General features: G+C 42.6%; 1 protein-coding gene across 8 annotated transcripts; it reads left to right on the forward strand.

The window, feature by feature from the left end:
• Positions 1 to 1,633: 1,633 nt before the first annotated feature.
• On the forward strand, positions 1,634 to 14,357 carry ZNF207 (zinc finger protein 207). 8 transcript variants are annotated; one of them, XM_055003609.1, is made up of 12 exons: positions 1,634 to 1,760; positions 4,288 to 4,414; positions 4,817 to 4,955; positions 6,174 to 6,344; positions 7,042 to 7,117; positions 8,488 to 8,588; positions 10,046 to 10,206; positions 11,138 to 11,227; positions 12,292 to 12,534; positions 13,062 to 13,224; positions 13,616 to 13,799; positions 14,020 to 14,357. In XM_055003609.1, the coding sequence occupies exons 1-11, from the start codon at positions 1,720 to 1,722 to the stop codon at positions 13,774 to 13,776; spliced, it is 1,473 nt and encodes a 490-aa protein (XP_054859584.1). In that variant the 5' UTR covers positions 1,634 to 1,719; the 3' UTR covers positions 13,777 to 13,799; positions 14,020 to 14,357. The 8 variants fall into 8 exon arrangements, with proteins under 8 accessions (XP_054859584.1, XP_054859583.1, XP_054859586.1 ...); XM_055003608.1 differs by having other exon boundaries at positions 13,616 to 14,357; XM_055003611.1 differs by having other exon boundaries at positions 8,488 to 8,558; positions 13,616 to 14,357.
• The last annotated feature ends 502 nt before the right edge of the window (positions 14,358 to 14,859 follow it).

Raw genomic sequence — 14,859 nt, forward strand, 5'->3', positions numbered from 1 at the left:
GGAAAGCCCTCCCCCGACGCCGTTTCGTTATTCCGGCCTGAAATTTTCTAGCACGGCGAACTGCCAGTCCACAAAAATTAATTAACGCTTTTTATTTTTCCTGCCAACATCGCTACCGCTCTGTGGGGCCTCTAGCTCTTATTATTTATTTACTATTATTTATGTTATTTATAGTCCGCCCGTTCTCACCGAGGCTCAAGGCGGATTACACAGCCTGAGACAGTCCCGTCAGTTTCCGAGACGTTTCAATAAACAAGGTGGGAGGGAAAGGCAAATTCGGGAAGATTCAAAACGAGCAGAAATCCAGTGCAGAGTTGAAGAAATGCTGAAAGAGAGGAAGCAAGCGTCTAAGGGAAGATGTTTAGGATTAGGAAGCGAGGATGCCCGCCTCAGATGCCCTACTTAGGGCGGAAGCCTGTACAGACTCACAGCGCAATCCTATGCAGAGTTACTCCAGTTTAAGCCCATTGGCTTCCATAGGATTAGACTGGAGTAACTCTGCATAGGATTGCACTATAAATCCTATGGGATTCCTGAACGGTTACGTTCATGAACAATTCCAATTGACTCATTTTAAAGTTGACAATGAGGAAATTGAAGCTGTTCAAGATTTTCTATTCCTTGGCTCAATCATCAACCCAAAGGGAGACTGCAATGAAGAAATCAGAACTGGAAGAGCAGCTGTGAGGGAGCGAGAGAAGATCCTCTTTGGTGACCAAGAGCAAGATAATCCAAATTATGGCATCCCCGTTACTATGTATGGATGTGAAAGTTGGACGGTGAAGAAAGCTGACAGGAAGAAAACGGATTCATCTGAAAAGTGGTGCTGGAGGAGAGTTTTGTAGACAGCCAAAAAGACAAAGAAGTGGGGTCCAGATCCAATCAAGCCTGAATTCTCCCTGGAAGTTAAAATGACCAAACTGAGGCTATCGTACTTTGGTCACCTCATGAGAAGACAAGATTCTCTGGTCATAGATGCAGAGGAGTGAGCCGTGTTAGTCTGTGGTAGCAAAATCAAAAAGAGTCCAGTAGCACCTAAGTTTCTGTACCATGCATATGACGAAGAGAAGTTGATTCTCGAAAGCTTATGCTACAATAAAATTGGTTAGTCTTAAAGGCGCTACTGGACTCTTTTTGAAGATTCTCTGGGGAAGTCAATAATGCTGGGGAAAGTAGAAGGCAGGAGGAAGAGAGGAAGACCTAAAACGAGATGTCTTGACTCAATAAGAGAAGCCGCAGCCTCCAGCACTGAGCCAGTCTGTTCGTGAGAGGCCATTTTGGAGGTCTTTCCTTCATACGGTCGCCAGAGGTCGGAGGCGACTTGACGGCACATAAGTTCATGGGAGACTTTATATTCGTTTGCTTCCTCCCAAGACAAGTCGGGGCGGGCGGGCGGGCGGGGAAAGCCGAGCCTCTGACAGGCCGCCGAACCCGCGCTTGGAGAACAACCCCCCGACCCATTTCCCTGGGAGCGGCCAACAAATCGCCTCAGGAGCGACGCGCCTCAGCTCGGCCGGGCGCCGGTCAGCCCGGGGGGCGGGGCGGGGGGCGGGGCGCGCGGGCCCTCCGCTGACGCCACAAAGCGAGCCGTTCGCCGGCGAGGCGCGCGTGCGCGATGCATGCTGGGCGCTGGAGCGCTGCTGGGCGCGGCGGCCATTTTGTGCCTTCCTGAGGGGAGACGCGCGGGCGGCGCTTGGAGTTGCTTTCGCGCTTTCGGCGATGGGTCGCAAGAAGAAGAAGCAGCTGAAGCCCTGGTGCTGGTATCCTTTCGCCGCCTCGGAGCTCCGGGTCGGGAGAGCCGCGCGGCCCGGTTCGGCCTGTCTCCTCCGGGGATGGCGCGCCCCGCGGCCTAGTCCCTGTGGGCGCCCGTGGGCTCGGTGGGGCCTCGCCTCTTCCCGGGCCTAGTTGGTGTCTTCCCGCATCATTCCCCACCCCCCGTGCGGCCTGCGGCCTGCTCTCTCCGCCCTGGCGCGCCTCTCTTGCCCGGGAACGGTGGGCAGCGTTTCTGCAGGCCTCAGTGGCCACTACAAGGCCGCCTTCCCAGCGCAACCCTAAGCAGGTCTGCTCGGAAGTAAGGCCCGTTTTATGCACGTCAGGCTTCTTGGGATTGCGGCGCTCGTAGCCGAGGCTGGCCCCGTATCGGGCTCCTTCCTGCCGATTCCGTGGCGGTCCGGGCCGCAAGAGGAGGCCGGCTTCGGTGCACACCTAAGCAGAGTTACACCAGTCTAAACCCATTGATTTCAGCGGGCGTAGACGGAAGTAACTCTGCTTAGGATTGCACTGTTTGGTGGGGGGGGGGTAATTTGGCCACGTAGGCCCCTCGTACCTCTCCCTTCCTACAGTCGTGGTAAGAAACTTGGATCCTATCATCTTTCTGGGCTGAATTTGTATTATTTATATTGTACTTTATAGCATATAGTTACTGACTTTGCTTTTATATATGTAATTATATTATGTTTGTATGGGATTGTGATGATGTAACCTGCCCTGAGACTGCTTGTGGGTGGAGCAGGCTAGAAATCGAATACATCAAATCAAATGTTCAGGTACCAGAGTGTACTTCGGAGCATCATCGGACAGCTTTCTTCCCCTTTTGTTGCATTGTGTCTTTGTCCACACCCCTCAACCCATTCCGTCTCTTCCACCCCTTCATATTTAGGGGTTGTGGAGACTGTTGTTTAGGGTGGGGCAGGGAGTCTCTGTATGTTGGACGTCCACAGGAATGTCAGCTCCATACCTAACATTTCTGCATTCTCATTACTAGCTAAACATGGAACAAGTACTTGAACTGAATATAATACTGGGAGAAATACTGGGTTACCTGGAGCTGTTCAGCTGGAATAAGACACCTCATAAGAGTTGTATCGGGGGGATATATTTTGGATAAATCTCATAGTTGACTGCCTTTTGTTCTGATAATATGTGATGTGTTACACAGACAAGATTGGGTTGCGCAACATAGGTATTCTTTTAAAACTAAAATGTTTACACCTACAAGTGTTTCTGAGCCCTTATGAATGTAATTGATAGGAGGTGTATGCATGTAAAGCATTTTTGGTTTTCTTTTCCAGTATTGATGTTCAAAGTGGTTTATAGTGTTTAAAAGTTTTCATCTCTTTCCAAGCTTCCCGCTGCTGCAGTTAACATTGCTATTATTTCTGGGCTGCAAAGCAGACTGAGTGTTACGCATGTACCCATGCTGACAGTCAGACTTCAGATTTATGATATATCACATATAAGCTTTTGTCCTTTATGGAATAAAATTTACTGAATATTTTTACGTATAGTGCATAGTTTACTTCTTAAAGTTTTGCAGTCTGCTTGTGCCGTAGCTGCAACTTGAGCATCCAAATCTGTTGCTATTAATTAGTGTTTCTATTAATTGGTATATAATTTAAGCTGTAATGAGGAGGGAATATTTCTAACTACTCAGTGTCCCAAAATAGAGCTAGTAAAAACCACAGCAGAGCCTGCACTATGACAGGTCAACTACATTGCTGTATACATTGTATTAGGGTGTAGCCACAATGTTACAGTGCTAGCGGAGCCTTATTGCTTCCTTTAAGTGGCATCACAAGTCAAAAGGAAGATCATCTGCTGAGGCAGGATGATCACCAGCACAAAGATCTTTTTTGAGTTCTCCACAAATTGATGAAAACTCTGAAGTCTCATATATGACAGTCGCCTTTAGGTTAGAGAAACTTCTGCTTTCTCCAAAGCTCTGTGTGACATGAAACTTTTCCTGTTGACAGGAGTGGTGGAGAGCAATTTTCTTTGTCACACGGAACTGTGGACAAATGTTATGTAAAGATTAGCTTTGCTTCTTGTTTTGCAAAGCTCAGCACAGTTTGGGACACCATTAACTCTCTCCTAAGTTCTTTGGAACATACAGAGGGCTTAAAGCTGAGTGGATGGAAGGCACAATAGATGTCTACTGAGCTAAGTCAAAATCTGTGGACTTCTAGCTTTTAATCGAATTCTCTTTCTCCCTGCCCCGATTCACTGGCAGTAGTCATTTAGGTGGGTCTGTAGCTTGACATCCATATTACAGCTTTTGCCTGGGGTATTTAACAACTCTTACGTTAAGAGTGTATAAACCATATTGCATATGCCTGCTTATCAAAGGAGTTAAATATGTAAAATGGGATTAGGAAAAGTAATTATAGGGAATGGAAGACTAGATCTGACTTATTTTCTGTGATAGTGGTTATAGTAGTATCAATCTGTGCACATTTAATTTTAGTAGGTATGTTTCGGCTTCATGTTTTTCTTAACAATCTTGAACAGGTATTGTAATAGAGATTTTGACGATGAGAAAATTCTTATTCAACACCAAAAGGCAAAGCACTTTAAATGTCATATATGTCATAAGAAACTCTATACTGGGCCTGGTTTAGCGATACACTGTATGCAGGTAAGTGCTTAAGAATACCATTGCCTGATGAACTAGTCTGTTGTAAAGCAGCATTGCATTTGCTAATCCTTATCTTTACATGGTTTGAAAAAGAGAGAATAAACTTTAATGGTTAACTGGTTTAGTATAGAATAAAGATGGAATATCTTACTGTGAAACATTGTATTTATTTGAAGAGTGAAGGCTGGTCCACGCACACAAGTCTGCTGTTTCAGTAGAAAACATGTAAGACCTCCCTGAGTGTCAGAAGCCCAGATTCTGATGCCCATACAAAAGTGGTGGCAGCCATCGGATCTTTTCAAGCCTGTCCCTCCTGGCATCTTATTAGCCTGCTTTTTTGCTGCAGTCTCCGCTCCAGTATTAGCTCCTTATTATGGTTTGGGTTTTTGTTTTTTGGCCTAGGTACATAAAGAAACTATTGATGCTGTTCCAAATGCTATACCTGGAAGAACTGACATTGAACTGGAAATTTATGGCATGGAGGGCATTCCAGAGAAAGACATGGATGAAAGAAGACGGCTGCTTGAACAAAAAACGCAAGGTAAATTGCAACACTTGAATTATTTTGCACCATTGCAGTGGAGAGTGCCATCAAATCATAGATGACTTATGGTGGACCCCTGCTGGGATTTACAAAGCAAGAGACTAACAGAGGTGGTTGGCCATGCCTGCCTCTGCATATCGACTCTGGTCTTCCTTGGAGGTCTCTCATCCAGTTACTAACCAAAGTCAACCCTGCTTAGCTTCTGTGAGGCTTAGATCAGTCCCTTTTTTATTGTGAACAACATGAAAATAAAATGTAAAAACTTAAGGGTTTCATCCTCTTAAGGAACTTGTGTATATTCAAAACCCGTTGAATTATTGTGATATTGGTATATATATTACAAGTCATCATATACATGTTTAACTTCCTTTGAGCAGTAAGCTAATACTTATATGTGTGGTTGAGTGAAGTTTTCATAATTGGAAGTAGGATTTTACTGAAATAATGAAGTGCTGTGTGGTGATGGCTGTATTAAACCTTTTGGTTCTATTTTTATATCCAGCTAAAACTTTTTGCCAGGCTATATTATAAGCATTGGTTATCAAGGAACTCTTCACTTCTGATACTATTTAATTCTGTATGTTACAGCACAAGACTAATATATTTAGCAACCAGCAGCTTTTGTTTTTTTGGTAGTGAATTCTACAACTAAAACTGCAGTGAATATACATCTTAGCTTTTACCCAAAACCAGTGGATTTGGTGGGATCCGATTTGGTTGCACGATGACACTGCTGAGGGTGCATGAGTGATTTAAATAAGAATGTTTTTGCGAGAATTGTCAAAATAGGGGAAACATTTTTCAGCACTGCTGAAAATTTAATGAAAGGGGATTACCTGGTAGGAACTGTAAGAGAAACTTTGAAAGTGAAGGGCTCACTTGTGCCCCCGCCCCTCACGTGCGACTGAGAGACTTCCTGATTCGTGACTAGCCACGGTTTGTGGTGGCGCCTCAGGATGAAACGGCGAGGGACGACGTGTTCCTTTGGCTACAAACCAAGGTTCTGAACGGTGTCCTCAGTCTTTGAGCTGCACAAAGCCTAAGCATTTTCTAATGCTTGTTCCCATCATGTTAAACCACGGATTGTCATTACTTCTGGGTGCATCCACTGTCACAAATTGTGGGTTGAGTGATTCCCCTCATGAAGTATTCTAATAACAAATCTTTGCTGCCAAAATAATTAAAATTAATTGAATATTAACATTTTTATTTTAGCAGAAAGCCAGAAAAAGAAACAGCAAGATGATTCGGATGAATATGATGACGACGATTCTTCGGCCTCAACCTCCTTTCAGGCACAGACCGTGCAACCCCAGCAGGGATATCTGCCCCCGATGGCCCAGCCGGGCTTGCCCCCTGTGCCTGGGGCACCAGGAATACCTCCAGGTAACGAGCTAGGAAAGGTGGAAATGACCATTGATAACTTGAGGATTTTAGTAATGGGAGGCAGTTCAGGGAGCTATTACTTTAGAATCAGAAGGGTAATTTAAATTTCCTCTAGAATTATACCAAGTGTGATTTTGCTAGGATAGTTAAGTTTTATGATTGATTGGAAAATATTAGATAGGTGTGGCATACATATTACTTCAAATTGTCCAGACTATGTGGTTGTAATTTTCACTGGATTTAATCAAGCGTTCTGACTTTCATCCTTATTTTGTATTGAGGGACCCTTGTTTTGAGGCACTCGCAGAGAAACTGCTAAACTAACCCTGCCTAGTTCTTCTATCTAGTAGAAGACTTCATTGTCCTGTCCCTTTTGATGTTTTCATAGTGAGCAACCTGCTGTTTAAAAGTGAGTTGTGCTTCCTCGGAGAACTATGCTTGCATGTGAAAAACATGTAGGCACGGGAATTGGGGTGTATTGTCTGTCTGAGAAACAAACTGAAACAGTTTTATAATACAGATATTGTAAAAATGGGGGCAGGCCTTGCACCGTGTCAATTTTGATAAGGTATGGGGAAGGTTTTCTGAGATTTCAGAGTATTTCTTTAGAGAATTAGTAGATGTTACTACAAATTCTGTTTTGATGAAGGAACCCTTCCCTGCAGTGCCCCTTCCTCACAAGCCTTCCTGCTTTCAGGTATCCCACCCTTGATGGCAGGTGTTCCGCCCATGATGCCCGGGATGCCTCCCGTGATGCCTGGAATGCCTCCTGGGTAAGGACAAATAGTCGGTTGTGCATGTGGGCTGTGGCCCCTTGTTTTATACCCAGCACTGTTTTTGGAAAGCTGTAAAATACATTTGGAACAATTGTTTAAGATTAATATCTAGCATTCTCCATTAATTTCAATCCATTGCAAAAATTACTTGCTCCTCATTTGATATTTCAGCTCTTGTATTGAAGTAAGTTATGTGGGCCTGTAAATGCTTCTGGTGATTTTTTTTTTAAGGTGGGGGAAGTTGTCTACCTGTTACAGACTGGTATGGTTCCATAAACTATGTCATGGGCCCTGCTACACTCCTGAGTTATCACACACACACACACACACCCCAAGCCAGGGTGCATCTGTGCATCTTTCGCTCTCACCCCTTTTATACCTCTCTACAGACATAGATAGAGCTGGACAAGGGTGTACAGTACTATGCATAGCTTTACTTCCTGAAGTTGTGGGGACCTGTAAAAGCAGAGCTGTAACAGCAGGCCTGCCTAGCTCTATCCATACTTTGTGTTAGAAGTAGAAGGCTTTGGAAAAATCTAAGCATGGCTGTTGTGTCTGGTTTGTAGAAGGAAGAATTCCATACATTTATATGCGGGGTTGGCTGGGGGTGCCTCTCACCAGCTTTGGCTGGTGAGCCAGCTGCAGCCTTTCATGGGGGGATGGAGGAAATCATGCTCTGGTAACATCTAGATTAGACTATTGCAGTGCGCTGTACATGGGGCCGCCGTTGAAGCCTGTCCATAAGGTATAGTTGATACAGGATGCTGCAGCCAGACTGTTGACTGGAACAGGTTGTAAGGACCATCTTACTCCAGTCTTTCATCTACTATGGCTCTGTTGGCTTCCAGGCCCAATTTAAGATGCTGGTGTTGGTCTTTAAAGGTCTGTGCCGCTTGGGGCCAGCCTACCTTAAGGACCGCCTCCTCTCGCATGAACCTCCCCATCCATTCCATCTGCTAGACAGGTGGCAAGTTGAGAACGGGGCTTCCTGGTCATGGTGCCAAAACTTCAGACCTTCCTCCCCTGGGAAATTCCCTTCTCTCCCTCAGTTGTTTTGTTCTGCCAGCAGTTGAAGGCTTTTTTTGTTCGGCATACCCACGACAATTGTTACTGGCCTCCACCCTGATTTTTTTAGTTATTGTATACAATACAAATATACAATAATTGAGTTACTATATATTTACTTGATTTTAAATGTTGAATGGTTTAATGTTTGGTGATTGCAGCCTTGGGGACCCTGTTTGGGTGAAAAGGCGACATAGAAATGTTAAAGGAAATAAGTCAGAATTCTGTAATGACCTTGATATTAAATGCCATTAATCCTTTAGGGCAGATTCCATCTTCATGCCGCTGTTTGTCTTTAATAGGATGATGCCTATGGGTGGGATGATGCCTCCAGGGCCAGGGATCCCACCTCTCATGCCTGGTATGCCACCAGGTAGGTCAGGGGTGACGAATCCATATTGTGGTGAGATTACTTTTTTTTTTAACAGTCTGGGATTGCTGTAACTGTTGGTTGCTTTGTAGAAATTTCAAAAGTATTTATGTAACTAGCTAAGTGCAATGTTCATTTTATTTTATGACAGCTTAAAGCAGTTTGCTCTTATGCTCGCTATGCTCCATGTCAGAATCTTAATGTTTTTATAGATTTGGAGTGAAAATTATGGGAACCTAGACTGTTGCGGGGTATGGGAATTTCTGATTCTGAACATCTAGGATAACTGCCTGGGCGTATCTTTGTTTCTAGTGCAAGTGGAAGTAAAAGAGAAACAGGGAATGACTGGTGCCGCCTTTGCTTTCGTTGACTGTGATTATTGGTACCACTTAAGCTGCCAGACTAATGTCAGTCTTCCTGTCATTGTAATATGGGGAAAACAGACTTCTTGCTTTCTAGGATAAAGTATTACCATATGAACCAGAAAGGCTCTCCAAGCTGTTTTTCTAATAACTTCAAATAATTTGAAGTTACTTGCTCAGAGGCTCTAAGCATGGCATTGTGAGTGGCTTTCTGTGCTCCTCGTATATTGATATGTATCGAAATGGGCTGAGCCATCCATTTGTGCTTCAGAAAAAATGTAGGCCCAGATCTGTCGCCTGTGATTTAGTTGAAGCTTCACATCCATTTATAACTCCGTCGGCTAGTTTGGCAGGGTCCTAGTAATTTTCTGTTGCTGCATGCTCAGTTGTGTATGCAGAAATACCTGTGCCAGTGTGGAACAACATAATAGCACCATGGTAGTCTCAGAGGCTCTTGAATATGTATAATAATAATAACATTTGATTTATACACCGCCCTTCAGGACAACTTAATGCCCACTCAGAGCTGTTTACAAAGTGTGTTGTTATTATCCCCACAACAAATATTCTGTGAAGTGTGTGGGGCTGAGAGAGCTGCGACTGGCCCAAGGTCACCCAGCTGGCTTCAAGCGGAGGAGTGGGGAATCAAACCCGGCTCTCCAGATTAGAGTCCTGCCACTCTTAACCACTGCACCAAACTGGCTGTGGTATAGAGGAAACTTACCAGATGGCAGTGGAATTCTTCGCACCAGGATCATAATTTGAGAACCACCATTTGGTTTGGCTCAAAGTAGAGTTTAGTCGGCCACGCTGGGCAGCTGGGATGGAGTCTGGATTCTTAACTTGCACCTGTGCTGGATCATGCGAGGCCTCGTTCTGCCATTCTGTCTGCTTGGATTGCTTAGAACCTGTAGCATTTTTCTGCATATCTCAGAATTTACTTAGAGATACAACACCTGCAATATACTTATACATCACTGTGGTGACTTGTGCCTTATTTGTTTCTTCTGTTTTAACATAACACAGTCTCATATAAAATAATGGAAATAGAGGCATGCTATTTAAAACGTAGCGTCTGGCAGTGTTAGAAATCTTCAGAAAACTACCATCAGAATAAATATATTACAGGTATGCCACCACCTGTTGGACCTCGCCCAGGATTGCCTCCCATGACACAAGCACAGCCTGTGAATGCGCCAGGTGTCCTTAACAGACCTCCGGCTCCTGTCGTTGCCGCTCCGACCCCTCAGCCTCCAGTCACTAAACCACTTTTTCCCAGTGCAGGACAAGTAAGTTGCTACTTTTCTCTGAATAGTCTAAAACTCCTTCAGTATGTGATTTTTTTTCTTTTTAGCATGTCAGTTGTAATAGTCAATTATCATGTAGGAGCGCTAGTATTCTGGCAGTGAGATTGTTAGACAAATTACTCACTGTGGATACACTTTAATGAACACACTGGGGTTTGAGTGAATGTAAATATGCATAGGATTGTGTCCTTTTCCCATTATTACAACCCATTATGCGGCAAGTTCTCGTAACAGGTTTGGTATCGACACCTGCCATCTTTCCCTTCATTTCATAGTTGCTGAAAAAGTAGATATTCATCAGTCAAAAAGCACAAGAGTCTTAAAATGGATTTTGCATTTTTCTAGCAAATGACTAAAATGTGTGTCTGATTTTTATTAGCAGGTGCTTGGGGCCATGTTACCATGGTTGGTAGCTGTTTTACCATCCTTAAAACTTCTGTTCTCTCAGTGAGGAGTGAAAGTAAAGCAGTGAGCAGGAACGCATACGTGCATTGTAGAAAAGTTCTCATACTCCTGAACTGTTGATCATTACTGTATTCCATCCCTCTACTCTTTCATACAAGGCTAAAATAACTAATAGTTTACTTAATAATCTCTGCTGGATCAAAATAATGCCGCTGCGCACAATCATGGAATGCAGTGATACATTTTTGGATTAAAAATCATACCTTGCTTACTGCCAGTGTGGAATGGTCTGTTGGGGAGAGGTATATAACCAGTACTGCTTGGTTGCATTTGTTGGAAAGTCTGTTTCTTTTATGACTTGTAACTATGCTGCGGAATCTGTAATGTGTTTCCACAAGTTGAATTTCTGCTGGAAAGTTACTAAAAATCAGTCTGACCTCCTTCCTCTTGGTTATTTCTCGCGCATTATTTGGAGTCTGTTTACTGTTTCCTTTCTTTTATGCTACAGATGGGGGCTCCTGTCACAAGCTCAAGTACAACTTCATCCAGTTCAGAACTGTCAGCACCTTCTAAAGCTCTGTTTCCTAGCACAGCACAAGTACGCAGGAAGTTGCAGTTTTAAAAAATCGCTTTGCCAATTAACCCTTTAGACTGTTATGTAACCCAAAATTCTGCCTAAACATCTTCAGATAATTGATCATGTTTAGCTGTTCACCCCATCTTAAATTGTTACAAACTTTTATCAGCTGTGTACAGTATTTTTATAATAAGGCAATGAGAGATTCTACATTGTGGTCCTAAAGGGTTAAAAAGCATGAAGCAGTTCAGTGCGTCTTAGCGGGCAGCGGCTTACTTGATGCATGGTTTATCTTTCCTAGTTTCCTCTGTTCTGATGCATCATGTGATAAATGTAGGGAAATACCCAAAACTGCATTATGTGCTAAATCCCACCCTTACCTAGCTTTGGTTGGGAACTCAGTAAATAGTTCAAATGTGCTGTTTGCTTATCAAAGCATTCTCTCATAAGTGAAACTTAAAGAGCTACTTCTGAAGTAAACTTTCCAAGCCTTTAAGAGAACATTTTTTTCCCAGTGGCATAAATTTAGTGTTTGTAGACAATTAGAAAGGAAAATAGTTCAGAGCTGTAAATGAATATTTAAGGGAGTCTTAGAATATCTGCATTGTTTGTTTTTATGTAGAGAATGCTTTTAAACTGATTTGGTTTACTATTAGGAGGTTTCCTTCAACAACATTCTTATAAAATAAACCTTAAATATTCTAATTTGCTTTCAATGCTAACTTTCTGAATACAATTCTAAACTAATAGTTGTTGAACTAGCCTAATTTTAAAAAATTAACATTCGTTCCTTAGAAAAAGTCTTGAGGTATGTTGCTATAGAGTGTGTTGTATGAAAGTGTGTTCATGTTTTGTTTTTAAAGGGCCAGCAGCAAGTAGTTACGCAGTTTTACTTTGCTTATGTTGCACTTTTTCATCAGCGACATCTCACACTGTAGTTTTTGTGTATGGGGTTCTATGTTGATTTTTTTTTTCAGTTTGCTTTATGTGATAAGGCTGAACTTTTACTTTTGTGTGAATAGAGTCATTGCTCTTAATGCATTTTAAATATTACTGCGCTTATATTGTAATTTTGTACTTCACAGGCTCAAGCAGCTGTCCCAGGGCCAGTTGGTACAGACTTCAAACCTTTGAATAATACTCCTGCCACAACTACAGAACCCCCCAAACCTACATTCCCTGCTTACACACAGTCTACAGCTTCAACCACTAGTACAACAAACAGCACTGCAGCCAAACCAGCTACTTCTATAACAAGTAAGCCTGCCACCCTGACGACAACCAGCGCAACCAGTAAGTTGATCCATCCAGATGAGGATATCTCTCTGGTAAGTTCTATAGAGTACACCATTACATCATTTATTGTGTCTCAGATGGTCCTATAGCAAGTTTGATCCATGTTTCCAGTTGCCTTGCTTTGAGATCTATTGTTTAATGTGAATGTTAGTAGATGTAGAATTGCTTCACTTTTATTCGATGTAGTTCTGAAGGCCTCCTCCTGATAATATTAAAGACTCTCCTCAGACTATCTTTCTCATATCAATTGGTGTTCTGTTGAGAGCAGATACAGGCGAGCATCTAAATGTTAGTGATCTTTAAGATAGAAGATGATTAAAGTAGAAATGTTGGTATAGCACTTCGTTTTTGGTAAATTTACTATTCTGTTATATTGAATTTTTTTCAGTATAAGATCAACTATGTAATCCTATAGAATTAGTCCTGTCTAAGCCCTGTCTAAGTTTCCTGTATTATAATAAAACATTCTTTCAGTGTTGTCCAAAATGAAGAGTCAGTTTGAGACAAATACTTTTGATCTCATATTGTTGAACTTCTCTCCATGTGTTTCCCTTGATAGGAAGAAAGAAGGGCACAGTTGCCTAAATATCAACGTAATCTCCCTCGGCCGGGCCAGGCTTCCATGGGCAATCCACCAGTTGGACCAATTGGTGGTATGATGCCACCACAGCCAGGAATTCCCCCGCAGCAACAAGGCATGAGACCTCCAATCCCACCTCATGGTAAGCTTAACCTTATTGAATGGGTATAAGGTTTAATTGAGAGCCAGTTTGGTGTAGTGGTTAAGAGCGCGGGACTCTAATCTGGAGAGCTGGGTTTGATTCCTCTCTCCTCCACCTGAAGCCAGCTGGGTGACCTTGGGCTAGTCACAGCTCTCTGGAGCTCTCTCAGCCCCACCCACCTCACAGGGTGTTTGTTGTGAGGATAATAATGGCATACTTTGTAAACCGCTCTGAGTGGGCATTAAGTTGTCCTGAAGGGCGGTATATAAATGGAATGTTGTTATTATTAATTAATTAATCTAATAAGCGGGAAATTTATTTGAAATCTGAAGTTAATAATTTGTGAGTTTAAAGATCATTGTAACCTTTCCCCAAATGTTTTTCTTTACAGGTCAGTATGGTGGCCATCACCAGGGCATGCCCGGGTATCTCCCCAATGCAATGCCTCCATATGGTCAAGGACCTCCAATGGTGCCTCCTTACCAAGGTGGACCTCCTCGACCGCCAATGGGAATGAGACCTCCTGTAATGTCGCAGGGTGGCCGCTACTGATGCTACTGCAAACGCTCTAATAGGTTTGGAGATTAAACCTTTTCTCATCTTGTGCTGTTAATATAGCCAAGCTTCCATCAATTAAAACTTCGCTGTGACTTTTAGAAAAAGTATCTTTCCACATACAAGGAACTGTTGGACATTCTTATTTTACATGGGGAAAATTATTTAGAATAATAAAGCAGGAACTTTCCCTGATGTTGCAATTTATACTGTATGGCTTCTTTTTCATGTTTCATCTAGGTTTTTAGAAGTGAAGTATAGTAAATATGGTTCGTTATATTGTGAAGGCGCTGGAATTACATGAACATACCATCTTAAAGGCAAGTTCTGTAACCTTACGTTGCTGTTTGTAAAATGATGCCTTCACAGCACTTCAGGTGCTGTTGGACGTCACGTCCCCAACAATAGTTTGGTGAGGGCTTTAACTGTTACCAGCTGCTTGTACATTTAAGTCTGAACATGTAACAATATTTAATGTATTTAGACCTCCTCCTGTTGCAGAGTTTGAAATTGACCCACTAAGCTCATGTGACTTTCTGTACTGTTAAACTTCATTGTAATAAAACAAAAGAAAACAATTGTCTTTTTATTCATGACCAGCTGTGGACAACTGCCTGAAGGTTTGTACTGATGCATGCCGTGGTAGTCTGTGGTGTAATAAACACACGTTTCCTTATGTTACTTACATTGATATATCCTGAATTATTTGAACTCCAAAGTCATATGCTGTAGTTGATTGCTGAATAAATTGGCATAGACCTGTACATTTATTAACCATTTGCCACAAACTCTGTAAGAACTGGAATAACGGGGCACTCCTTTTTCTGAATGCATGGATTTCTTTAGCAGTTTCCACTAGGTACTGTTTTTAGTTTTCCTGATTATGATATTGGTACTTCATTAGGTATTTCCTGGTCGAGGAGCTTCTAAGTAAAATTTACTGTGGAGCATGTTCCTTGGTCGTCTTTCAGATTTTCCTTAGAACTGTATTGCTTTGGTGTTGGGATGTCAGTTTCTTAAATCTTGCAGAAAAAGTAGGTGTAAAATGCAGTGCAGCATGTCATTCTGCAGTGAGAAAGA

Source organism: Eublepharis macularius, chromosome 19 (genome assembly GCF_028583425.1).
Source record: "Eublepharis macularius isolate TG4126 chromosome 19, MPM_Emac_v1.0, whole genome shotgun sequence".
Lineage (NCBI taxonomy): Eukaryota > Metazoa > Chordata > Lepidosauria > Squamata > Eublepharidae > Eublepharis > Eublepharis macularius.